The sequence below is a fragment of the Pseudopipra pipra genome, chromosome 7 (genome assembly GCF_036250125.1).
Source record: "Pseudopipra pipra isolate bDixPip1 chromosome 7, bDixPip1.hap1, whole genome shotgun sequence".
Lineage (NCBI taxonomy): Eukaryota > Metazoa > Chordata > Aves > Passeriformes > Pipridae > Pseudopipra > Pseudopipra pipra.
This window is the reverse complement of record NC_087555.1, coordinates 28,410,096-28,437,675: the sequence shown is the minus strand read 5'-3', so window position 1 is coordinate 28,437,675 and position 27,580 is coordinate 28,410,096. Positions and strand designations below refer to the sequence as shown.

Sequence of the window (27,580 nt, the reverse complement as noted above, 5' to 3'; positions counted from 1 at the left end):
GGCATCAAATGAAAACACTTGGTATAGAGGAATGGTTTGTTTTTTTTTTCCCTTCTGCATTTGTTGGACACAATATCACACCACTACTTCCATCGCTGCTTTGTCAGTGTTTGCCAGTCTCCCTTGGCAGACACAGAACTCCATTAGCATATGAGGAGGCTGCTGTGTTTCATTCAAGACATAGTTAAGTGTCCAGATTCATTTTTGTGGGAAATGACAAAACTCCAAATACCAGAATCCCAAGTTGAAGATGACAAGGAACAGCTTCTGAGCCCTTGGATGCGCTGGTGACAAAGCTCTTGGTGGCTTAGGCAAAGGAGGAACTCTTTATACAGGGGGTCACTCTGCCAGTGGCTGTTTTGAGTTGAAATGTTCCAGAAACCAAGAGCTTGGTGTCACTCCTCTCCTACACATAACCCCGTTGACAGTCTAGGGAGCACAGCCCCACACGCCTTTGGGTATTCTGGCTGTTATACCACCTGATGACACAATTGCTTTTTTAATTTTTTTTCTTTTTCTTTCAAGGAGATGGGGATGCATTTGAGCAGTGCTCGCATGGCATAATTATCAGTGCAATTGCTCTTTTCAAAAGGGATTTCAACCTAGCTACTAAAAAAGATATATTAGAAAAGCCCTTGTCATTTATTCACAAGTAATTTTCTATAATCTCCTGCTTAGGAGATGTGATTTTGGGATGGATAGGTTAGGTATGTATGTCTCAAGCATATCTTCTACCTTCACAGCCTCCTACCTTGATTAGGCTAATGGCAGCATAATCCACCTAGGTCAATCTGTGATGAAATTTGTCCATCCATCAGCTAACTGCCTTCTCTGCCCTGACAAAGATCACTTTACAAGCAGATGCCTTATAGCTTAATTGATAAAAGAGACAATGCTACCAACATTTTGAAAACTAGGAACCTCAGCTCCACATATACCATAAGAGATGTAGGAGTAATGCAATCAAACACCCCTCACCCTCCCAAACCAACTTCTTTTCTCTTGTTTTGATTCTCCCTGTGTTTAATTCCGCATTGAATTTAGCAGTCAGTAATTCAATAAGCAGTAGTGGGAGATCAATGCTGCATATCATCTTAAAAGTTTATGACTGCAGTGTTGAAGTGGCTTATGCATTCATCTCCAATAGCAGAGGTCAGCTGCTACTGTTGCTTTTCCTCTGACAATCCAATCCAGCAATCAGGATCATCTCACTGGTTTGGCAGTTTCTTTAATTATTCTTTGGGATCACTAGGGTCAAAATCAGCAATTTTAAAAGCTTTGCAGAAGCACCTCGAAGTGTAAGCTTTCAGCTTCTTCCACAGAGACTCCCTGTCTTGCCTGCTGGCAGACAACATCATTATTCTCTGTCCTTACAGGCAAATGCAGTGATGTAGATCCTGTCTAATGAAACATTAGTGTGAGAAATATCAGCCTTCTGGGAGGGACATTCACAGACAACAGGTCTGGAGGTAATCTCCAGGGGATCCTCCATCTCTATCCTACCACCAGGGATACGTGGAGATGGGAGGATGATACGCATCTAAACCATTCACAACAGTTCAGTGGAGAAAATATCTACCTTTACTGAGCAGCTGCAACTCTTTTTGACACAAAGATCCTGGTTTGGGTAGCAGTGTGCTCCAAGGAGCTCTCAGATATCACAGGAGTCTGAAAGGGTCAAATGTCCCCCAGAGGTAAAGGTTCATGCAGCTACTGAATTCAGCCAGCAATAGAAATAATGGGAAAAAAATAACATAGCAACCTAGCCTGAACTTGGTAATTGAAGGACTTCTGCTTCTTGTCTCGTTACAGAAGAATAAAGAAGACTGTAAATCTAGTCAACTCTTCAGAATACTTGTTTCAATTAAAAAATTATTTTTATCCTCTGACCTGGGTATCTGCTTTCAAACCCCTCTGTTCTGTTTAAATCCTTCTTCATCATCTAGCATGTATGGGGATGTCTGCAACTGCTAAAACAGTAGGCACAGGAGGAGATAAGGTGTATACTTACCCAGACACAGACCTCTGAGCCTACTGCTGGTACTAGTCTCCAGCATCCCAGGAGATCCAGCCCAAGGCTGTATCCTACAGTTAAAATCACAAACCTGTGTTGCTGACAACACTGTCTGTTGCTAAGGAAATTATCACCATGTCATAAAGTTTCAGCACTTTGACTACACTGCAGGTTAGAAGTGGGAAGAAAAAGTGAGCCGCAGAGGACAAAACCTCAAAAAATCTGCGATCATTGGCAAATGGGGGGAAAAATAATTAAAAAATATGAGGAAAGGGAATAGATTTATGCTTCCATGCAATGACACAAATGTTGCTCTTTGACACTGCTTTTCTTCAAACTAGTAGCGTTTGAAAGCTGCCAGCAAAGGGTACAGCACCTGTCAGCTGCCCAAAAGGCCAGGCTTTTCAATTATAAAAATGCATCACACAAATTAGCTAAACATGTAAGTTCACAGCTATCAGGACAGCAGTGGGTGGAGATCAGGAGGATTTATATATAATGCTGAGGAAAACTTGCAACACTTTGAAAATGAGATAGAGAAACAAATTTCCAAACTGGGCATTACTTTATATATAGATGATTTAACACCTACTGTGATGTGCAGGACCTAATGTTCCAGGGCATTGCTCTCAGGTTGCTAAGAGTTCTAAATGATAGAATCTGCATTGACAAAAACGGAAAGAGCAAATGCCTAAACTGCACCAATTTTGCTTTGATAAATTAGCAGGAAAAAAACCAAATAATGAAGAAACCCCCAGCCCAAAACTAACAGCTTCTTAAGAGGTGGTTAAGGGAGAGAGCTGCTTGCTTGGCAAATCACAGTTCTGACACTGAAATATATCAACTTGTCAGCTTTGACAAGAATCATTACTTAATTTTCCTAATTACAACTTTTAGCAGATTACAGTCAGACTCGTCATTGATTCAACCCTACACAGATAAATGCTGAATAGGCCTAGGAGGGAGAGTCATCCATCAGGAGTGACAAATCATCTCCTCCCTCCCTTTCTGTATGTGAACCCTCCCATTTGAACTCTGCATTGCCCAAGTTAGAAAGACATATTTGGAGACAGACTGTTGGTATTTCCTAAATTTACTGAATGCCACAAAATATGGGTGTTCAACCAGGTTTGAAATCAAAGGTTTGAAGCAGTTAAAGCTACTGTCAGCGTTTCCTGAAACTTAACCCAGGCAATATATTAAATAAATTAATCTACCATAAAGACTGAGATTTGCATGTTGGCATTGAGTCAGCAGATTCTCTCCTAAAAAAGTTAAGTGAGCTGCTAAGGGTGCCCCTCTACCACTGAAATGTTGCAAATATACTGGAGATTAATTCATGATGGAAAAGATTAAACTAGCACACTACTTGTGCTTCAGCACGCAACCTATGGCATCTGCGTCATTTACAACAGTTGGTTTTCAGCATCTCTTACAGAGAAAACCTCGTTATCTGAGCTTAGTTAATCAGAAGCAACTCTTTTCAGAGGAAGTCAGGGCATGAACTTTGTTTGGCTAGAGTCCTTTGGCCTGCATCTGGAGTGGATGGGAGAGAAGCGCTTGTTTCTTTTCCCTAGGTCAGGATTTTTTTCCTCTCCTTGTTGCAGTTGCTAGGCAGCCTGCAAAACGTCAGGATGAGAAACCTCACATTTCTTTATGCATTGTGTACTCTCTGATGAAGCACATGAAACAGCAAGTGAAAAAAAGAGAGCTTCAATTTCTGTCCTAAAAAGATCCCTCCCTGTGTCCATAATTCTGCAAGGACTGCAGCCATTAAAGATCTCTGCACCTGTGCTAAATTCATTGCAGAACTGGAGTCTAAAGAGTGGACACAGAGAAGCCAGGACAATGCTCAGGTATCACAATGCAAGGGGAATGTGTGATTGGTTTTAGACAGTTTTATAAACTCATTGCTTGAGTATCTCCTGAAAGACTTTTTCTTCCTCCCCCTATCTCTTTTTCTAAAGAGAACCTCAACACAAAAAAAGCAGCAACCTTTTGGAAGGGCAATCCATGCTTTGCTGTTCCTCTCCCCATGTCATCATCATTCATGATGGCCAGAGCAAGCTGTGTCTGGATTTATAAAAATGCATAGATTCACCCATACTGTAGTCTGTAGGAGTACAGCAGAAAATAGGCTACACAGGAATCCAGCAACTTGGCCAAAATGGGCCCAGACTAATTTCTCTGTGGAGGAGCATAACATGGTGGGTATGCCGCCTGTACTACATTCCCTATATCCCTTTAGGAATCAGTATGCCCAAAAGTGTTGATGGAAGGAGACAGACATTAATTTCTTCAATGCCTTCCAAATGTGCTACAACAGGTTCTCCTTTATACCAGGCAGCTAAATTCACAAGAGCTGTGTTTAAAAGCAGCATACAGGAAGCCCTTGTCAGGAGTAACAGTCTGACTTGCCAAATTCAGGTATATGCATGTGGAATTCTCAATCCCCAACAACCACTAACCTGGTACAAATTATTCCTCTACAAGAAACACATCATAACCCCAGAATGCATTTTCCATTTCAAGTTTCCAGAAGAAGAGAGAAAACAAGTTATGTTACTACGAAGATAAGCTAAATGACAATCACAGCTGAAGAAATGAAGAAGGACTTGTAATTATTCCTACCTTGCCATTGCTATGCCAACAACGCAACCTCCAACTATAGACCAAAATCCAATCCAACCTGCATCTACCTGACAGGAAAAAACAAAACAAAACAAAAGAGAGAAATGCATTAAAGCTGAGAAAATAAGACGATGTTGCTTTCAAAACAAATGGTGTGCAGGAGCTGCAAACTGCTAACAACAGCCCTTGACAACAATCTGAAGTGCAAGGCTTTTTCTAGGAAAGGAAATAAATTCACTACAAGGAAGTATGACTAAGTAGTCTATGCCCTAAATGTGACCTCTCTTTATAGAATCTGAGTAATGTCCTGTTTTTTTATAATACTCTATCAAAAGCTTAGAAATCATCTTCTCCCCACTTCATCTTTTCCACCAGGCACATATTATTTTCTTTCCCTAAAGGTGCAGTAGCCAACAACACTACAGTTTGTTTATCTGCCTCTTCCTTCTTGTCAAGAGGTGTGTACAGTTCTGAAAACACTCGCCACTGATGGAGAGTCAGAAGGGAGAATTGTGACAGTTTGGGATGCCAAAGCTATGGTTTATTTTGTTTAAAATTTCAAGGAGAAAAGTGGTCCATATGTATTAATAGCTGCTTAAACATAAAAACCTGATAAAACTGTATGCTATTGCAAAGTAAAACCGTGCCATTTACAAAATGGCTGCTGATTATCAGTCAGGAGATACTTACTTGGCTTACGTGAACAGGTGTTAATATCAAATCCAGAACACCAGACCAGCCAGAGAAAACACCCAGTGGTATAGCATAGGCTAAAGCAATCATCAAGAATCGGAAATTGCTGTGAAGATAAAACATGGCAATTAGCTGCAGGTTATATTAGAAATCACACCAAGATTAGCCAGTACAGTAAATGACACTTCTATATTCTGCCCATCAAGAAAAATAGCAAAGGTCTGACAGATGAGTGAGCCATGAAAATCAAGAAAGCCATGCCACTGAATTTCCAGTGGCTGATATGTTACTGCCTTAGCACAGTGATGATAGAAAAAGCCAGTTTCTCCATATAGTTCAAAGATTTCTGTAACATACTGGGCTCATGTGTTTCTCATTTCCGCAAGCAATTCTTCTGTGCACTGGCATGGGCAACCTCCTCAGCCACAGTGTAGGTTAGGAAGAACAAGCACTAATTTAAATGATGAAAAGCATATTTCAAGAATAAAATCAGAGCTTCAAGCCTCTTGAACTTTAAAAAAAATAAATCAAAAAGAAACCCTGTTTTATTTCTCTTTGTTTTAGCGAAAGCAGGGAGAGCTCTGGAAATTAGACTGGTAGAGCTGCAAGAGTGGAAAATTTTGACAGTTCGAACAGGCAAAACCCAGAGATAATATAATATAATATTCTGCTCTAAATAGTCAACGTGTTTGCTTTTCCCAATTAAAATTATTTAACCTTTAGTATTCAGGGAAGGTGAAACAGTCAAAACTTTGTCACCATCTTCATCATATACAGCTAAACAGGGGTTTAGCCAACAACTTCCCCCACTCACCGTAACTGAAAGTAAATGTGAAATCTTTGCTAAGAGACATCCAAATTTTCCTTAAAAAATGTTTCAATTTTGGATGAAAACCAGAAAATGTACTTTGGACTCTGCAACAGTGATATTTTAAAGTGAAGAGATTCTATGGTGATTCCAAGGTCAGTTATCCCATGGGGTATCTGTGTAACCACAAAATGTGGCTCCCTCCAATCCCAAACTATTTACGTAAAATTGATCCTGATCAGTACCAGTTCCTTGGCATGCAATGGCAATTTGATAGCACACAGTTATGAAAGCCAAGAGGGAGAGAAAGAAATTCAATTACTCTCCAAAACATTCAGAGGTTTGCAGCTTACACTGTTTTACTCCCCTAGATGATCCACGCACAGCACACCAGCCAGTGTTTTTTTGCACTCTTCTTTTTCACACATCCTCTTCTTAAATAACACATTTTCATCACATGAACATATCCTCTGCTTTCAATATCATTTGTGTCAGATTTATTTTTTAATGCAAAGAAAAACAACTCCCAAACTTTCATCTCTTCTACCCATTGGTTATTTTTCTCTGAATGCTATCGTTTTCCTGACAACTTTTTTTCTTTCTTAAGAATGCCATATTCTTATCCTAGTCTATCTTGTATCATCTTGGCATCTGATGCTATTTAATACTATCCATGTGAGAGCCAATTCAACATCTGTAAAATAAAATAAAAAGGAATTTTGCATGGACTTTAAATAGCCATGTTGTAGATGGCAAGGAGGGAACATGTCTGAATGCAGTCTTCCAATATAACACTTGCTGAATATTCAAAATATTTGGCTACCTGAACCTCAGCTTCATTAAAGAGCTACTTTTGAGGAAGTGCAAACTTTGTAATGTACTTGACCAAAATTTCCCGTGGTGTATTTTTTTTCTGTAACTCAAGCAACAAGATAGACTGTCATGTGGGATAGCTGCTCTGTGCCCCATCCAACTCCTAGTACCAATCCTAGAGAACCAGCTCTGCATCATGACATCCTCCCATGACAGAGGCTGCCACCCTGCCTAGTCTCCAGCAGAAGTGAGGTGACCTGGAGAAAGGGTGCATGACAGTGACAAAGATCCCCAGATGTCATTCTGCCCCCTTGTTCAGCAACAGCTAGTGCTGCCTACATTAAGTGCTAAAGCTGTTTGAAACATACATCTTTCAGCAGCAGCTCTGCTTTTCATGGCTCCAGTTGCTTGTATTTGTTTTTGCAATTTTGCAATTACTCCACTGAAAATAGAAAAATGTGCTGTCTGTCACACCATCAGCTGGTGAACCCACACTGTTTTCCATCGTATCAGTGATGACGGGACATCAGCATTAGCCTCTCTTAAACCACTCTGCTGGAATACAAATTGATTTTTTCTCCTGTTTTTTTGTTGTTTTTTTTTTTTAGAAACCTATCTAATGCTATCAGAATCTGTAAGACAGACTGGTTCAGAGGGGAGCCCCATCAAAGTCAGTCATCATTTTCAGAATAACTTTGACAGTGCCTATTAACATCAGGCACACTCTGAGCAGCTTCCATTACTGGATTGTGATGTTGATGAAAGTTTCATTAAAGCAACAATGATGCATAAAAACCCTATTATAAAATTTCAAAATTGCTTACATAGTCCCTTGAAAATATAAAAGGCACATAACTGGCTAAAAGTATCTAATTACCTCAAAGCAAAAATCACAACAAGTTTTCTTAATACAGATTTTAATATTAATCAACTATTTACTTGTATTAGGATTTTTTCCATTGAAGTTTGTGGCATATTCCGAACTGGGAAAAAAAAAAGTTGTATTTGCTTCACCCAAGAAACTGATAAAGGCTACTGCACTTTTTCTAACAGAAATTCAAACTACACTTGTCACAGCATGTGATAGACTGTTGAAAGATTTGGGCTTAGCACCCAAACCATGAGTAATCTGTCGTCTCCCACTGCAGGCTGAGAGAGTTGGTATCAGGAGATAACCAGAGATCAGATAATTGCTATAATCTGTCAGAAGCAGGAATCCTCCAAATCAGAAGGAAGAATCAAGTTTCCTAAGGAAGTCCCAAAAAATGGCCTACAGGGGATGGTTGACCTTTGTGGATGGTATAATAGAACTCTGCAAGAAGCAGCTTGTGTAGATGACTGCCCAAGGACCTGAAGGCATGAAGGAGTATGGGATCTGAAAGGATGTGACAGATCCTTTTAGTGTCCAAGGTAAAAAGGTCAATAACTTCAATGGTAACATTATGCTATGCTGCTTTATTTTGAAGTAATAAAACTGCAGCCTGAGGGAAAGAAGAGGGAAATGATGAACATCTCAATTCTCATGAGTGTTTTTGGCACATAGTTGAGTCAGCCCACCAGCTCACACACATCCCAAATGCCTTACACACAGTTCTTATACCAGAGGGTAAGTCTACAGCAAGGGGAAATCATGATTTCTTAGTACTCATCTGCTGGTTACCTTCAGTCTACACTACTAAGTCAAAAGAAAGGCTCTCTGAGCCAAGAATTATGAAGCCTAGATTAGGCAGGCAACAGAGCTTAGAAGCCTAATGAGCCAGATGATGGACTTCTCCTGAAGCATGGCAGACACCATTTTCTTCTATAAAACCCAGTTGCTTTGATGGATTGTTGCTGAAAGGCTCCTCAAGATAAGCAGGTTTAATGATGAATTGTTGATTATTTCATGTACAGAGGAATGAAGAAGTGCCTTTGATAAAGGGTAGCATGGAAGAATGCAAAAAGACCAGAGGGATGGGAGATATAATTATCTACCTGTCCATGTTTAAAAAAAAACCCTCTTGGTTCTTGGAGACACTATAAACTATGCTCATTATTTAAGAATACAGTTTGTTTTCTTCAGTTTCACTGGTTGAGAATAGTAAGCCACCTTTGTCGTTTATATCCTGACCTTACAGTATCTCAGGTTCACTGTTTACAACCCTTTTAACATGGAATCTACTGGTTAAAAAGCTCCCAAATGGAGCACTGTCAACGGAAATTTTATATTCCACCTGCGGAGCCAGTTGCTGTTCGGATCTCTGTTCAACGGCAACATTTTTACTACACAGCCTCAGGCAGGGTCCAACTGCACATCAGCTTGGGTGAGTAAGAACACTACTATATGTGCTAAGTGTCCTTAGGGGAACTGCTATTTTTTAATATCCTGAGTAGGTCACTTTGCAGACTTAACCAGTCAGCTGTACTCACACTATCTCCTGACTGCCACCGTGCTCCAGGATGAACATTCAGGATTAAGCATCTTGCCAACTATTTACCCCCCCAAACGAAATAAGAAGCCTCCAAAAAGAAAAGGAAAAAAAACCCCAAACCAATGACAACAGGGGATGAGTTGTTTTCACTGCCTCTAAATACACTTATTGAAAGTATGGCCCACAATAGACCTTTTAATTGAATGGCTAATGCTCCATTACCATCAAGTTTCAAGCAGCCCTTTATATGCAGATTCAGCTTCTATCACTGCATCAGTCAACAAACAATTACAACAAGAGTCTGAAGCCTCCCTGTGAAGTCAGTCACACTCGGTACCATGGGAGCAGTTCTTTGCCCCAGGAAGTTCATCTTTGCAGTATCATGTACAGGGCATGGGCATTCACAGTTATCTATCATTAATATTACAGTTGTTTTAGCTGTTCCTTTGATATGATATTTCCATTACACAAGACATTTACAAACACTGGGGGGAAGTAGGTCTGTGTCTTACCAAAAGAGCCCAAGTGCAAAAAGCTGCAAAGCTGTCATTTTCTTTGTAACTTCTTTCTTTTTTTAAACCTAAGAACTTAAAGGAAACTAACTAGTCTTTGAACCTGTCCAGAAACACATCTGGAGACATTTTTTCCTATTCACACTTCATATTTTAACATACTTAATGAGATTTAATTGATCAAATCACAATTTCAGATAGTTCGTTCATTGCTCCCATGGTTGAATAATCCTTCGAATGACAAGTAAACTCCAAATTCATTCTGATATAATAAGCACAGACAAACGCAGCTCAGTTAGTTAGGTTTGCCCAATGTTGCTAATTGTTATCTCATAGCACACTGTTAACAACCTTGTATAACCTGCTGTAACAGAAGCACTGTATAAAAAAACCTGTGATAACAGGATGAGTAAAGCACTGTTGGTGCTAAAGGACTCTGGCATGAAGCCTTGAGATATACCCAGTGATTTAAAATTTAATGTCTGCTTTTCAGCAGTTAGCATCCTTTTATGCCTCAACATGAATAATTAATTTTATTTTGTTTAAAAGCACTACAAACCAACTTGTTTGCTCCATGAGAAGATTAAAGCGCACTTGTTTTTATTTATTTAGGTGCTGATCTGCTTTGAAATGGAACCCAGTGAGGTCCTACCTTAACAGTCTGCAAAAACTTCTCCTGTAGCTGAGCCGCTGACTCGCTGCAGCGACGCTGGGAGGGAATGGAGGGCGCGAGGGGAAGTAGGCCAACGCTGCGGAAAATATCAGGGAAACCATTCCAAATTCTAAGCAAGAGGGCAAAGAAAAACAAAACCAAGAACAGATGTTAGCATCGACAGACTTACTTTGGTACACTGCTGCTACCAGCCAGCCTCCGAGACATAAATCCCACCACAAGTGCCTTAATGCCACTGGCAACAGAACTCGGTAACTTGAAGGAGAATTTCTTTTTTCCCTCCCCAAATAAGATTTCAAATTGGGATGGAGAATCAATGAGATTGGCAGTGCATGCCAGTGTTAGGAGCTGCAGAGAACCAGGCTCACACACAGGGAACGCAGTGAAGCAAAAGGAAACTGTTGCTTTTTCTCCTTAGAGAGAACTGCAATATGAAGATTTGGGCACATTTCCTCACAATGGAAGTAATGCAGTGCAGGTACCAGCAGGCCAGAGACTTTAAACAGATGGGACCGGGGAAGCCTCAGGGCATGGAACGACAATTACTCATTGCACAAGATGATGAAGGCAAATGAAAGGTCAAGCAAGGCAGCAGTTCGGACACAAACAGTTTTACATGGCAACATAAAATAAAGAGAAAAGTGCAGGAGCAGCCATGGCTCAAGAACAGAAAAAAACACAGGTAAGAGGGGAAAAAAAAAGAAAGAATACAGCTGTTTGCAGATGCTCCTCTTGTTCAGCAGCAAGTATTCTAAATCTTTGAAAAATTTCATAGCAGAAGTTTGGAACTGAGCTTGAAAAGTGATGAGCACTTCACAGAAAATACTCAGTAAGTCCCACGAGCAGACATTCTGAGGAAAAACAACTCTACCCACAGTCAGTCTAATTAGTTTTACAGGCATTTTGCAACATATATCATGTTCTCCACAGTCCTCAATCCCAATATTTCTCCCATCCCCTTTGAAAACAATATTCTTTGCTGCTGCAGAGAAAAATGTATGGCTGAAGTGTGTTATCTTAAAAGAACCTGTGATCTTATAACAAAGAAGTGTTCACTGACACCACAAATAAATTCCAGCAGAGCTGGATACTCAATTGCGTTCATTTTCTTTCTCCTCTCTTTTTTAATAAATCAATATGAACATGGCGCTTTGCCAGGTCTTCTGCTAAACCAGAAGAAAATAAATTCAGGAAACAAATAACAGAGTCTAAATGGATCAGCTGGAGATGGGGAAAGGAAACGAATGCTTCTATTCAGTATATGGGAAAAAAGTCTACACTAAATTTCCTTTGAAGGCATACTGGGAATGTGACAATGCCATTCTTCACGATCAAATACTAAAAGATTCATTTTGAATCATGTGGTGTCTTTTCCTTCTGTAGTCTAACTGCATGTTTTGAGGGCCAAGGGCACTTTATCTCCTCTGCTCTCTGGAAAACAGATTCATTTCTATCTTTGTGTACATTGTTTCTGAAACCATGAGCAGTGAATAAAGAACTGGCCATAACTGATCACCCCCGAACTAAGAAAGGGATGAGATGCTTTGTCACTACAGAGCTGTTTAGTAAAAGCTGTTTATCTGCCTCTCCTGATTCTAGGACTACATACAGGTTTATAGCTATACATATGTACATGCATACACACATTTTTATCACATACTAAAGGAAGATTTCGGACTGCAGACAGGTATAGCCAACAAGAATGTGATCACACAAACTTGTAAGTTTTGTCCAAGGTACTAATTATTTAACTTTGTTATACTGTAGTGCTATAAGGGAAAAGGCTAGATCTTTTTCTGAAGAATGCAAATGATGATAATTTTTTTAAGTCACAGCAATATTTTATAACAGGTGCCCATCTGAGGCCTCATCTGTGTGCTGCCTCAAGATTTCTGCCAGTCAAATTGCTGCAGCAGAAGCAGTATAGTAACATCTTCTATTTTTTTTTCTTTAATTATTAAATTCAGCATACTGTCCTTGTAGTACCTCCTTGCACCTCTGCAACATTTCCCAGTATTACACTTTCCAGGCTAACAAATTTGCCTAGCTAGCTCTGCCCTTATGCACAAAAGGAAAGTGCAGAATGCCCTTTGGAAACTAAAGCAGCTCCCTCTATTGAAGAATAGAAGTCCTCAGTGCCATCTTAGCTTTGTGTATCACACCTACATCAGAAGTCCAGGTACTGTCAAACACATTCAATTTCTTACGTGATGAATTCCTTCCTCATTAGGAAACCCACACCTTTATCTCCCTCATCATTTACTCTTTCAGACTAGATAAAGAAAAATACAATCTAAAACTTGTCTTAAAGCTCTTCCACAGGGGTAGCTGGCTTCTGAAGAGGACTATGGATGCAGCAATGTACTCAGAATTTGGCAAGACATAAAAGTGTGCAGAAACACAGCTGTCTATCTCTTGTTGAGGAGTGAACCTGGAATGCTTTACAAAAGCTGGGTACCACACCACAGTGACTTGAGACTGCCAAAGTGGACAGATGCCTGCATCTTAGCCTAGGAAGTAGACATCCTGCTGCTTGCTTGTGTAAACCCCAAAGAGAAAAAAGAAAAAAAGAGGTTTAACAGAGACAAAAGCCTCCTTGATACAACATCTTTTCCCTTCAGATAGGCTACTCATAGCACAAAAACCTACTCAAACTCAGAAACCTTTCTCCCCACCTTGTCCTGTAATGTAAAGGGGGAATGAGGGCCCTTTACACACACGCACACATTTATTTTTTTTTTTTTAACAAACAATGATTTTACATTGTTATTTAGGAAAGCACAAGGCTGAGAGCTCTGGCTGCAGTCCAGAATAATTCAAGCTTCCTTGTGCGATTCAGGTAATACAATTCAATCCTGATTTGCTACATCTGTACTATTTGAGCTGTGAACCAGAATGTGCAGCGACACAGATGACACAGAAAGAGGCTGCGGTAATTCAACTGAGCTCTTAGTCCGCATTTGAGATAAAGGAAGAGCAATTTATTAAAACACAGAAGAGACTGGAGTTAACAGAGCAGTTTCAGAATGGGTTTATAAGCAATTGCTTCGTAATCATGTTTGAGGTTAAGTCCTCGGAAAATTTGAAAACTCTTGGCACACTACTGATCCCAACTTAACAATTCACATCATTACTGCCTTTTAAAAGACATCATCTAACATTTGAAGGCTGCTTATCTAATACTACCTCACACAAAAGCAACAAGCTCCATCATAAACACAACTCCATTAGAAATGCAGTGTGCTTATCCTGTGAAACTGGTTTTCCCATAGGATCCAAAATGAGAAGTCATACTAAGCCTGGCCACACTTGCTAAAGTGGGGAAGTGGGATATTTGGGTCAGCTCCTTGTTGTGCTATATTCTCCAGAACCTTTGCTAGTAATCTTGGAAGTCAATTTGAGGCAAGTTTTCTGACCAGTCGATTTAAGGGACAAACAGTACCCTACCACAGCTACCAGGTATTTTTTGGCCCACAGGTGAACAGAACTGTCTATACATTACACGAGGCAGTTGCCCACCGTAAGGCAGCCTTCCTTCTACCTCTGGAGCCCACCTGGCACAAGAGAGCACAGAGGAGGCAGTCAGTAGGGCCCCTGTGCCTTCGGCTTTCCAGGGAAACAGGGCTGAAGTAAGACAGGAGAAATCCCACGAGGGATTCCACACAACCTCCTCTTTGACAGCTCTTGCCAATTTTAAGCCAGTTGGAGGTTTTGCCATCATCACTGTGATTCACTGCAGGCCAGCACCATTCACAAAACAGCTCTTCGTCATTGCCTGAACAGCTAAAGAGGTTTCAGCTCCTGAAAAGATGCACCCTGTAGGACACAAACACAAGCACACAGAAACCACCTCTGTTCAAAGCACTTTCAAATACTAAGTGAAAAGTGCAGATGCCCCTCAAAACACATTTCCTAGGAAGATGAAGAGCTGCTGTAGGATCATCTCATGCTGGGACCAGTGATTCTAAACAAGTCTACGGGGTAGTCCCAAGCCCTTGTCAGCTCAGACAGGCATAAAGAGCCATGCTAAGACATGGAGCAGGCAAGACACACCTAACCTTGGTGGCAAGATCCATCCCTGTTTCTGAAGAAAATGCTTAGGAAAACCTCCCTAAAGAGAACAGAAGAGAATGTGAATCTAATGGGCTGCTGAAAGCAATACTTCTAGTGCTACCAGATCCAAACCAGTGGTTTCAAGCACAAAGCAGTACTTTCTTTAGGCAAATGAATTCTTCTCACTCCATAGAAAATCTGAAGAGGTAGAGCTAAAGCACTTCTCTAACTGCTAGAGTTTTCCTCCCCTTATCTACTGCTCCTCAGGACAAAACCCGACTTGCTTTCATTCTTCCTTCTTTCATATTAGCCGTTCTCATCTGCCATGAGATTTCCACAGTCTAACACCATGTTTACTAGTGAACAAGGCTTAACCAAACCCAAATTTAACTGTTGTTCCATCTGAGTCCAGTAAAAAGTAGGTTACTCAAAAATAGTGGTGAAATAGTGATTCAACTTCTATTACACTTTCTTTAAAATGAACAGTAAAGTGACCCTCTCCCAACAGGAATATTAACTTGACAAAATTTCCGCAAGAATAACATCCAGGAATAAATGATCACAAACAGCTAACTCAATCCCATAAACCTCCATATAAACTACACAGTATATGTACTTTAAGACTTCTGGAACACTTAGGGCTATCTCCTGGCTGAATTTCAGAGGCTGCAATCATAAGAGGGGGGAAATCCCAATCAAATGTGCAACCATCATGACATGGTAAAGAGTTGATCTGCTCTGAATGCTATACCAATTTATATCCTTTAAGAATCAGAACATAGGCTCCTAAGCTAATTAACCAACTCATTTTCCTTAAAGTTTGCTGCTGAGTTTTGTAAGTGACATAAAGACCTGTAGAAGCCATTGCAAGAAAAAGAGCAAAGACATAAAATCCAAGTTATATCAGGTGAATTTTATATCAGTGTTTTTTTCCACTAAACTGTTGCCACGTCATTGAAATTGCTCACCAATATGAATTATGTGGTTTTAGCTAAAAATAAAATCTATTTCATTTTAATTTCAGTGTTAGATTCTTAAATACTAATAATCTAATCACATTTGAGAGGCACATGCAAATCATAAATTAAGGCTGATTTAATGCAGGGAAGGAATTTAATGCTAAAAGACTATTGGATTTCCATCCTTACAGACACAACAGAAAGAAACCCAACATGCCATGGACACATATTTTTAATGAAAATTCAATAAGCAAAAACCAGTTTGGAAGCTCAGGGAAAGTGTAAGCTCTCCTAGGAGACATTTCTCCCAAGATCAGCCGATATAAACAACTGAATTACTTCCTTTGGAGTCAGCCTGTGCAATAGGCTATTTTTAAATCTTTCCTACACAGACGGGGAAAAAAATTAACCCTTCTGACGGTACAATACATTACCACTTAATTATTTTCACTCAGTCGGAAGCCGGTTCCTGTGCAAACCAGCCACTAGAGGGTACTGGTTCACAAGTACCAAACACACATGAACGCATGCACGTTTTTAATATTTTCTTATTTTTTTAATACTTATTTTTAAGCCCCACCTGCATACAGCACAGCCTCGATGCGGTCCTTGATGTGCTCGGTGTTGCTCTGCGATGCCAGCAGGAGGTGAGCTGTCCCATTAGGAGATGGCACCACCAGAGGCCCCACCAGGAAGGCGCCAGCAGAGCCCAGGTAATTGAGCAGCGAGGCGATGGCTGTCGCTGTGGCACGTTCGTCCGGAGAAAACCACGTTGTGGAAAGAAATGGTGCCGCATTCATCACGGTCGGCCCCGCCAAGCCATTTAACAGCTGCCCTCCGTGAATCAGCCTGGAATGGAGAATACGCCACAGCCATTTGGATGACAATTGCTTGCCCTTTTTGGGGGGTTTTTAATTAAAAAGGTATGTGAGATATTGAGTGCTGGAGATGGAGCAACTGCACAAAGAAATGAAAGTACTGTGAAAAAAAAGGATATTCTATACACTAAAAGAAGCCCAATTTGATTGATTTAAAGAATCATGAGCTACTCTGGTCTCATTACCTCATATAAATGGAGAAGTAAATGTTCTCTTCAAAGGAGAAAAGGAAAAGGGAACAAAAGGGACTTTCTTTGCATCAAAAAGGCACCATGATAGGATATAAAAGTAGAAAAGGTGTAGTAGCAGAAAAGCTTTAAATTACAAACATCTTAAATCTGACCCCTTGCATGCATAAATCCCAACAGAAGATTTAAATTAGTTATGGCAGATCAAAAATTGAAACAGTTCAGCAAAATAATCTGCATATTTTTTCACTGCATTATTTATTTTTATTTACACACTCAGATGAGCTCTATGTGCCTACAGATGAGGAGGCTGGGCTGTTAGGGTTTCCAAGAGAATCGTCTTCTCCAGCAATCTGGCCATTCTCAACATACTGTTGAAACAGCCAAGCAAACCCAGATTTTTCTCGTTTTTCACACTCATTGGGATTTAACAGATAAGGCTGGTGACAGAACAGAGATAGTACTTCCAAGCAGTGAAGTCTCTGCAAAGTTTGGCTTAATATCAATGAGCACATACAGAAAGGACTTTCTGAAGGCTCTCCTACACATGGAAGTCAGCCAGAAATCTTCCACTTTGACTTTTCCAAAAGGTGATTAGCCATGAAAGGCAACAGTATTTTTGAATTTATATAAAAATTTCATGTCTAAAAAAGAGCTAGAGAGTCAAACAAGGCACTGCAACCCTCCAAAGTAGATCTATTCAATATGCAATGAAATGGTGGCAGATGATATTTTCAAATGGGTGGTGTTTTTCTAACCATAGCAGGAACTCAGTGTTATTGCTGCAAGACTTGAGTTGTCAGACATAAAAAGCTATGGCCTGAAAACAGGGAAACATAAGCCACCATTTAGGCACTGTTTCAAGCCACAAATGGCTGAACAACATACAGTGTAGCAGGCACACAAAGGAACAAATATGCAAAAGAAATGCCAGCAAAGTCTTTATCGAATTAACAAGAGAGATTGCAATACAAAGGAATGGATACTACCAATTCTCAGATAATTAGAAATTAAATTTTTAAACAAAATTTATAAAAAGTATACAGGAAAAAAAAAGCTATTATATATAATCTGAAGGAAACCTCTTCTGAGCTGGGACAGAAGCAATATAATATCGTCTCCTACATATCTTTTTGAGTGAGGACAGATTTCATTACCACTGTTCATGATGTGCTTCAGATGGACATCACCAAGGCATGGTCAGGCCTTCTGAATGCTTGTTAAACTGTGACACACATACACACACACACACACACTCTAAACCAAAATGAAATAGTTTTAAATAAATAAAAAGCACTATCTAAACAACACTGATATAGTTTTCTGGAGGACACAGTACATCAATCCCCTAAAATTACTCTTCAGTGTACTTTGGACAAACCAAGGTATCCTTGTGCACTTTGGTATTTTCATTCTACTTATGTCACTACAGGAAGTTATTCTCAAACTTCTTCTAAACTGTTCCAGGGTATTTGCAGAGCTATGATACATCCCCAGGAACAGCTGCATTTCAGTAGCAAGTGAGGTAACTATTGCAAAATATACAGATTTTATTTTAGTAAATATTGCTCCAAAGTAAATTTAATGTTTAAATCGTGGTTTAGTTATTGTATATTTGGGAAACTGCATCATCAGAAAATAACATGTAGGCATTTCATCTTGTAGAAGAAGAAAAGTTTTGCAAAAAAACCCCAAACCACCAAACAAAAACCCGCAATTTATCGACTGTGAGAATTATACATACTCTTATCATGTAATTCAGATTAAGATTCTGTCTATCAAACTCTACCATCTCAATAAAGATCTATAATCAACCTTCATACTCGAGGGAGAAACAGATGTTAATTTTACTTTGCAGATCCCAAGGGAGAAAGTAGTACCTTAATTCAGAATTTTAATTCTGTATTATCTTTCTGTCTTTGTTTTGATGGGTTTTTTGGGGTTTTTTAGAAAGAGCAAGCCAATTTTGTCTCTCTCTAGGTCTCTTCTGTTGGTGTTCTCCTGGCTGCTGTCCCTCCAGCCTTGCCCTGCCTGGTGTGCTGTCTGTTCCCATGGATTTTCCCATGGTCTTTCCATCTGCATTTCTGACATTTACCAAGCTTGACATTATCATCCAGGGTAGAACATCTCGTATCTTCATATTGCCTAATTTTTCAAGTCTAACATATTTTTCAGACTAAATTGCCATCAATATACAGACTGCTACCTCCAATAACTCTGCATATGATAACAGCCTAAGCCCTATTTTATCTCTTTTTCAATACTGGCTTGAATTAAGCTACTTTTTCCTGAGAAAAAGATTATTTGCATGGTTCCTCTGCACAACTTTAACTCATTTCCCTAGAGAGGTAGGGATGAGAGATTCAAAACACAATTCAGAGCATTAACTAAGCTGCTGCTCTGGGAGATGCATGTAGCAGCCTCTCCATTTGACAGAGAAATATGAACACAACAGTACTGGTGGCTTTTTGCTGTTTGTTACAACATCTTATCAGCGCTGTGCTAGATTTTGGTCTCACAGCCCATGAGTCTCCTCTTGTACACCATCAGCGCTAAAAATTGCTCCTAGACCAAGACAGGTTTGTTTCTGTTATTCCCTAATTTTCTTCTTGTTTCTGCTACCAAAAGGGTGCAAAGAGCACTGCATTTTTTTTTCCTGTCACTATTCCAGTTTCATTCTGCATAACAAGATTTCTCTTTCCTAAGAAAAGGGCTAAAAAGATAACTTTAGCTCATAGCCTTACCCAGATAGAAAACTATTTTTCAGTCTCATTATAGTAGCACAGTAATGTTCATCTGTTATTTATCCAGCTCTGCTGTTTTCAGATGCGTTATTTATCCAATCATCATTTAATTATTTCCATGTATCAAAAAGTAGAAAGTTATTGAGTTCAAATGACAGAAAATAATACAAGAGTAGAAGGCTTCTTAATCACAATCATGGAAGAGAATATTGGAAAAAACTACACTAGAAATTCATCCTCAACTTACACAATAATTGATGACTGACTGGTTTAAAGCAAAAGTGGGGAAGTAAACATCTACCCAAAATATCTTGTTTTAACCATTTCAGAAGCCAGGTCAGAACTCATTTTGAAATGTCAAGGTTTTTGCACATCTGATCTCTTTGCTAATGAATCTGTGTGCTCTACCAAACTTTGAACTTGCAACTGAGCATGAGCCCTTTAAAAAAAAAAGGAAGAAAAATTATTTGAGGACTGGTAGTAAATGCTAGTGTGAAATATCATTGCCAGAGCATCACAGTAATGGATAACTTATTATTTGAGGACTAGTAGTAAATGCTAGTGTGAAATATCATTGCCAGAGCATCACAGTAATGGATAACTTATACATTTATATTACGTATTTATCTATATATAAACAAAACACACAGACATATTCACACATACCCCTCTTACACGAAATAAAGATCATTTTTGTTCCTAAACTGAACTGCAAAACAACTAGTACAAGGGACAGTTCAAATACAGCAATAGAAATTAGAGAAGAAAAACACTAACTGTACTATATTGTCACCTCTTTTCCAATTTTTTTGTCAAGTCACATTATAAATAACTTTAATTATATGGTTTTCATCACTTCCCTGACAGAAGACTTTACATTAGTATTAAGAACTAACCTGGTTATACCTGTTTTATTCACTCCGTGCTATCACTACTGCAATATCCTAACAGGCAGAAACAAAGAAAACCATGGAAGGCTATAAATGCTGAAATTACAATATCACTAAGAAAACTGGGTATGGAAAAAAAAGTGAGATTGTAGACAAAAAGGTTTTAGTGATTGATGATAATACCATCCAGTTAAGATGGGAAAGCACTTCCATTTACAGTCAGCTTTATTTATCTTTTTCTCCCTGTATGAGTTGAAACTTTGCATGCATGGTCACAGTCACATCAGGTACTGGATTTGTTAAGCTATTTAAAAGCTGTGTGTTACATAAACACTTTTTCTAGGTAAAAAACTCAGACATTTAGTGTTTCTACCACTGTATGTCTCATGCCTGGACTTAAGAGAATTTTAAATGAAAGAAAATCTCATTAGTTTCTGTAGTCAGATGGGGAAACAAAGGCAACAGTAGAGGAAAATTACTTATTCGAAAAATTACTTTTAACACAACGGATTTAAACCACAACACCAAAATAAGCCCCCACAGCTCAGTTTCAATACGTGTTAATTTGAGTTTGTTCTGGGAAGGCTAAGACTGGAGAAGCTGGTATTTTAACACTGATCAACAGCGTGGAAAAAGCATTTTCACCTTTCCTTTGGCAGACAACATGGGAAGAGCAGGGCTGTCAGCCCCAGGGTGCTGCTCTGACTCTCTAAACATGATGACCACTGGTCAGCTGGGAAACCCACTTCCTCTGGGTCCTAGGAGGGAGCAGAGCTCAAGTGCCTTGTAAAAATGTGATTTTGGTGCAGATTTTTTCCCTGAAACTTTTACCATGCTTCTCCCATTAGCTGCCCGTAGAACTGACCACTTAGTCGCTATTCAAACTTCTGTACAAAAGGAATGAAAATAAATTATAATTCAGTTTTGCCACTGCTGGGCAAAGTGTGAGGAGCAAGCAAGTCACTGAGAGTGCCAGTCTGCTGCTGCACGAAGACAGCGCTGTAGCATGCTTTTAGCATGGAAAAGTTTAGTAGATGAACTGCTGATCCTAACAATTAATGCAAAAAGCAATTCTGGATAAAGAAGTTAATGTTTTACAGAAATGGATGGCTAATATTTCTTTCACATGCCTGACAACTTCACTCATTGAAAGAAGTGGATCGTTCAACTCCTGCTAATTTGGAAGACAAATAGGTTTATGTAGCGATTAGCTCACTGTGGGAACTACTGGAAGCAAATGAAAGAGACCTTTCCACTGGAGAACTTCAGAGCACTTTTCAAGTGCTATTGAATTTAGTGTCACTACAGGGCAACAAAGCAAGCAAATACCTCCTATTCTAGAGCATCTACACTGATGTATGATGCAAGTTGCTTGCCCAGAAAAAGGCACAGGAAAAGACATGGACATACTCACATAATACATCAGGAGATTTATTATCCCTCAGAGGGAACTGATGCCAGATTTGTCAAGAACCACTTCTGATTTTTCACAATCAAGTTACTAGAAGTGGATGGAGCTTTTCTTTTAGACTCACAAAAATAAATACAATAAAAGAACCTTCTATTAAGTGGAACCTTTTTAAGTACTTTTAAGGCAAAGACAGAATTAGGGAGGTCAAATTCATGCTTTACAGCAATTCACTACTACAAGTATGGGGAGAACCGACGCAGATGCTGTTTTGTTCATAACCCAAAGAGAGTGTAAGAAGGCTCTATGTCTGGAAAAAGACTGGAAAGAAAAATACCTCTGGGTAAAGCAATGAATTCATCTATTAAAAATAACATTCTGATAGATGAATTTCATGGAAATGCACTTCCTTTCAATATTTTCATTAAATGACATATTTATACTACAAAAGCTTTGTGCCTTCTGGATATTCATGGATTGAGGCCATTAGCATTTTCAGCTTGTTTTTGATGCATGTAACCATTGATATGTGGAATAATTTAAAGCTGTTTTTCCCCCCATCAATAAGAAATATTATTACAAGAAGAAAGCCTGAGTCACTGTGTGGTACATTATCGCCAACAATAGAGTGAAAAAGAAAAGAGAAAAACTTAAAAATGTACATTTAGCCATCTTCATCAGGAATTGGGCAGATATTTTACCCCTTGTACAAACCATGGTCTCTGCACTGTCAGTCACACCATTATACGACCAGACTTGAAAGTACCATAGGATCTACCATGCATCCCAGCCTCATACCTCTTCTCCCATGCTTAAAGAAAACAGCAAACCCATTTATAAATGCTATGAAAAGTAGTGTGGTTTGGTTTCAAACTTAACGGTTTGGAAAGCCGGAGTTGCTCCAAAACTTATTACTGAGAGCCTGCCGAGAAAGACAAGGATTTGCAAGGAGAGGAAGCAGCAATCTCAGGCCAAGGCCCTGACATCTCCATCAGACATTCCGACAGAGGAAAGGGATGAAGGGGGAGTACACTGAGACCCCTGGCATTATGGTGACAAATTCACTCACATCCTCAGACTATGTTATTGTGCAGCCATCACAACCGTCACACAGCTGAGAAGAGGGTTTTCTTCACTTTATCCAGGTTTCAAGGATGAGGGCACACAAAAATCAAAGCTTCCTTTTTTTAAAAAATTTTTTTATTAAAAGGTTGTGGGTTTTTGTTTTTCTTTTAAAGCTAGCCCTCTCCACTAACCCATTACTAAAACAAGACATCTTTAAAGCAACACTAACAGAAGACATATTCATCAAATATGAACAGACCCAAAGTAAACAACATTGTTGTAAACACAAAGTAGGCAATTACATTATGGGCTAATGAGGCAAAATATACTGAAACAAATTATCAGGGAAGTGCACCAGAATCAGCTATTGGGGCTGCTGTGGGAGAAAACTGATTAAGATTACTTAGCACAAAAGAGGTCCTCTTTTTTAGTAAAAGAGTAGAAGTGAACAGGAGATGCAGCAAATTAAGAAATGGAATAAACAAGACCTATTTAAGCATTCTTGAATAATTTTTCTTAAGTGAGTGAAAGAGCAAGAGGGTGTTTTGTTTATAATGCAGCAACTTTAGTATAAATTCAATTAATATGAATTCTTCTTTAAGGACAGAAATTAGCCAACATGAGTCACAAACTAAGGCAAAGATTTTAAACAGGATTAAAAAAATTAAAAGTGTTCTACATTTGAGGATACCATCTACCATTATATGAGATGAAACTAAATATCCCACAGAGCATATAAACTCTCTTCCTTCGCAGCAAAGGCTTACACTAGCTGAGGCCTTGTAGAAGCTGCCCACTAAATACTGCTGCAATATCAAGCCCTTTCTGAGATTTCAAGAGTTTCCTTTAATGTCCTGGATTCATCACTCCAAGAATTTACACAGGGTCTGTAAACTGCTAATTCAGCAGCCACCCTGGTTGCTGGGGGAGGTGGATGACAACCACAGTGCCACAGGCAAAATCCAGTACAGGTGAAAAAGGAAAGAGCATTTATAACCAAAACTGACCATTTGTCTTTTTTTTTCACCCAGGCTGTTTAAGCTGAAGGAGAAGCCCATTTGGCTGCCACCTGAGTGGCTGCTGGTGTGTCACTGGATATGCAGCTCAAGCAGTGGCAGGTAGGACCACTGGGCAGATAGAGGGACACTAAATCACCTCCCACTACCATCAACAAACAAGCCAAGCTGGAAAAAATCACTGTTGCTTAGGAACAACTCACAGAACTTCTCATCTACAACAAATGCTTTGGAGCAGAGGTCAAAAAATAAACCCTGTGTATAAGATGAAGCTGGTGGAAATAATAAAAACAAGCTAAACTGTTGAGTTACAGTTACTTAATACAATTAAGTATTCCCCATGAGAACCTACCCGTGAATGACCTATTTCCTTTTTTCCCCACTGACCTCTTTTTCTGATACCATGGATTAACCCAGCTTGGCCTTCCCCCAGCACTGCAGCCAAAGTGCAAACCAGCACCACCAGCGCCAGGCAAGTGCTCCATCGTAACGTTTTCCTCCTACACTTGCTGAGCTGCAGCATATACAAACAGGTATGTTTATTCATCTTTTTACTCCCAGAACCTCACTTTAGATTAAATCCTCTTTCATTCCTCTTCCCCAGCGAATTAAGGAGCACGAAACACGCATCATACTCTGTCTTTATTTCTTACAGGCAGATTTTCCTACCATCCTCTCCTAAAGGGCTCTTCTCATTCCCTGGAACATTTTAATCCCTCTTCTCCACAGATGCTCCAGTTTGGCGGTTTTTTTTCAGCATAGAGGTGTGTTCAGTACTGCCAGGGAATATGAGAATCCTAGCATGTCTTTACTGAAATTACCTCTTCTGAGGTGCCCCTTTGCATTTTTCATGCATAAGAATAGTGGCTTATGACAGTCTTAGGATCTCAAAAGACAAATAATGAGATGATCTCATGTCATTCTTTAGGCTTGCAGGGATGAAAAAGGGAAAACGTGGAACTACTAAAGACTAAGTCTAACAAGAATAAAATACAAACTAGGCTGCAACTAGAGCTAATAGAAACAAAATGTACCGAAGATGTGGTAAGAGCAATTCTTCAAATATAGTAATGGAAAGAGTTAACATTATATCCAAGAGTAGGCAAAAAGAACTAGTAGGATTAACAAAAAGACCCCTTTACAGGATGTACCAACTACTCTCATAAACGACTGTCATTCTCTGTGTCATTCTGCTGGATTCCCAACAAACATTTTAATGGTATTTACTGCCAAGGAGAGCCCTCTCACTGCTGTGACTCAGGGTCCTCAATAACTACTTGTCTGTTGTGAAATCTAATGTGAAGGACAAACACTACCAGTCCATAGCACATTCAGTTCTACTAAATTGCTTAATTAATATATTCAATACAAGTGACAAATTATGTTACATCCTTTACTTTCATGTCTTTAATTATCCTGTCTTTCAAAACATTTAAGAAGTCTTACATCACATGGTCAGTTTAAAAGCCAAAGATGTATGGCTATGAACTGATTGCATCATTTTATTTCCTTCTGTCTTACACATTTCAGCTCAAACAGCTTTTTGCCTAGATTTAAGACCTAAGATGTATGTAAATCTATTCCTAAACACAGAATATGAGGTAAATATGAAGTGTTATGTGAAGGGAAAAAAACAACCCTGATTTACTATATAAAGAAATGGACTTCCAGTAATGTTAACATTCAGGACAAAATAATCACATTCTAAAAGAGTCAAATGAAAATATTCACTCGGTGACAAGCAGGAGTCAAAAAGAACTGAGCAAAATGCAGGCAAAAAGCACTAGTGATGTTCTTGTAACCTTCAGGGAAGGGAAGAAGGTTCAGGAAAAGGTACAATTTGATAACATTTTTTTTTTTTAGTGTTCAGAGACAGCTACAAAGTAGAAAAAACCCAACCTAAACCTTACAAACCTCATGAACATTCTTATAATTTTATGCATGTTAACTCTGACATAATTGTCCCATGGAAATCCTTCAGCATATTACTGCAAATTACTCAAGGTCTGAAGGAACATACTACAAAACATGCAAAAGCATTTAAAGAAATTCCATTTACACTGTCTTCTGAAATGCTTTGATATTAGCTTGTGTGTAATCTTGTCCACCTGACAGGCTCTGTAACATTCAGGTTGCTGTATTAATGCATACACATATTCAGAATAAGTGCATAATTTAGTGCTCAGTAAGCTGTGGCTAATGCATTAAGCAGTAATGCTCATCTCAAAAATATTATTTTATTTGGTACCATGCTTCAAGTAACACATGAAAACTGGCCTTCAGCCTTAGCCCTCAGAACAATGCAGGTTACTTGACAAAACATCACACAGTCTGTACAATTATTTACAATGTCTCAAGAAACTTCACTGAAAACCATCCTTTTGCTTCACACAGTTAGCTTTAATTAATTCTCTGTAGATTTTTAATCAAACTGTGTAAAAGATCAAACTACTTCCTCAGATAGAGCCGAAATTCTTGAAAATGTCTCTTTTTTGGGAGTAGGCTAAGTAGGCAAATTTATCAATTTCACCTGGAGATGATGCATATTTTCACAGCATGAATATATGAAATTATTAACCTTTTCCATCAGGATTCTGCTCATACTCTTTTTTTCCCCCTACATAGTTTTCAATAAATTTTAACATCATGTTTTATACATCTCACTCATCAGACTCTATACGATGCTTTTCTTTCCTAGTTAAAGAAGTTGTTCTGTGAACGTTTCTCCTTAGGCATGTATTTAATTGTTCTCCTAGGTGTCCTTGCTGCAGCTAAACTGGAAAACTTTGTTTAAAGGTGATCGAGATTTTGTGGACACTCTTTTTCCCACTCCCCTAATGATACCTCACATCTAAATCTCATTTGGGAATTTTCATCTTCTCAGCTACTTATAGCCCTCATCCTTGTTTTGGTAAAGCCTAGGGCAGCACATGTCTTTTGGCATAAATCATAAATGAAAAGCTACATAAGGCACCACATTTCATTGCATTTAAGCCATCTGGCCCATTTAAAAGCTATCGATATTTAATCCAAGATTGATGAGAATGAACAAACTGAATGTCGAGTACCCCTTAACATTTTAAGGAAAAGGGCACAATGAGAACAGCTCTCCCTGGCCATCTTAACAGTACATTTTCCTTAAAAGGGTCACTGTGAATGGTAGCACAGTATGGTTAGTTCAGCCTCCCCTGCTCACAGAGTGCTTGAACACCATGTTGAAATAGGCAACACTGGGCAACCAACATCAGCAGCACCTTGGGTGCTTCCTTATATGCTCACTAAGCACCTAAGGACTGAAATTGCATCTCCCCTACTTGACACACTGCTCTCAGTTTACTTATCAGGGCTGGTTTTACAGTCAATGTTTTTTACGTTCTCGGTTCTCTCTCTGAACCTCTTCTTTTGCTTTATCCATGGCACCCAGTCATCGGCTTTCAACTTCACACCAAACACTTTCTTTCCCAACTTAAAAAGATTCCAAGTTGATTTTCAGAGTAAGCAATACTAAGAGGAATCAAAAAAAAAATAAAACAAAAAATCCCCCAAGTCAAATAACTTGCTGAAATAATAAAAGGACTGCCTGGAAGCTGACTAGAGTTCAAGGGGGGAAAAAACCCAATCCACATAGAAATCTTTTATTTATAAGTTCTTTTCTTCATGTTTACATATTATGCAAGCATAACTAGTAAAGACCTAGTGCTACTGCTGTTTTTAAAGAAGAAAGAAGGTGTAGTAATGCCTGTGTACTCCTACCTCCTTCAGCATAAGAGGACAAAGAAATAAGTGAATAACAAGTGATCCACATTCCCTGGCTGTACAAAACA

At 39.1% G+C, this 27,580-nt stretch overlaps 1 protein-coding gene across 2 annotated transcripts in view; it reads right to left on the bottom strand.

The window, feature by feature from the left end:
* Window positions 1-27,580, bottom strand: part of SLC49A4 (solute carrier family 49 member 4) — a 69,522-nt gene that overhangs the window by 21,588 nt on the left and 20,354 nt on the right. For both annotated transcript variants that reach the window (XM_064661419.1, XM_064661418.1), the window contains exons 3-6: window positions 16,148-16,416; window positions 10,535-10,664; window positions 5,336-5,444; window positions 4,646-4,713 (exon numbers count right to left, since the gene is read on the bottom strand). In XM_064661419.1, coding sequence (XP_064517489.1) covers window positions 4,646-4,713; window positions 5,336-5,444; window positions 10,535-10,664; window positions 16,148-16,416 — 576 coding nt within the window. The remainder of the gene's footprint in view (window positions 1-4,645; window positions 4,714-5,335; window positions 5,445-10,534; window positions 10,665-16,147; window positions 16,417-27,580) is intronic.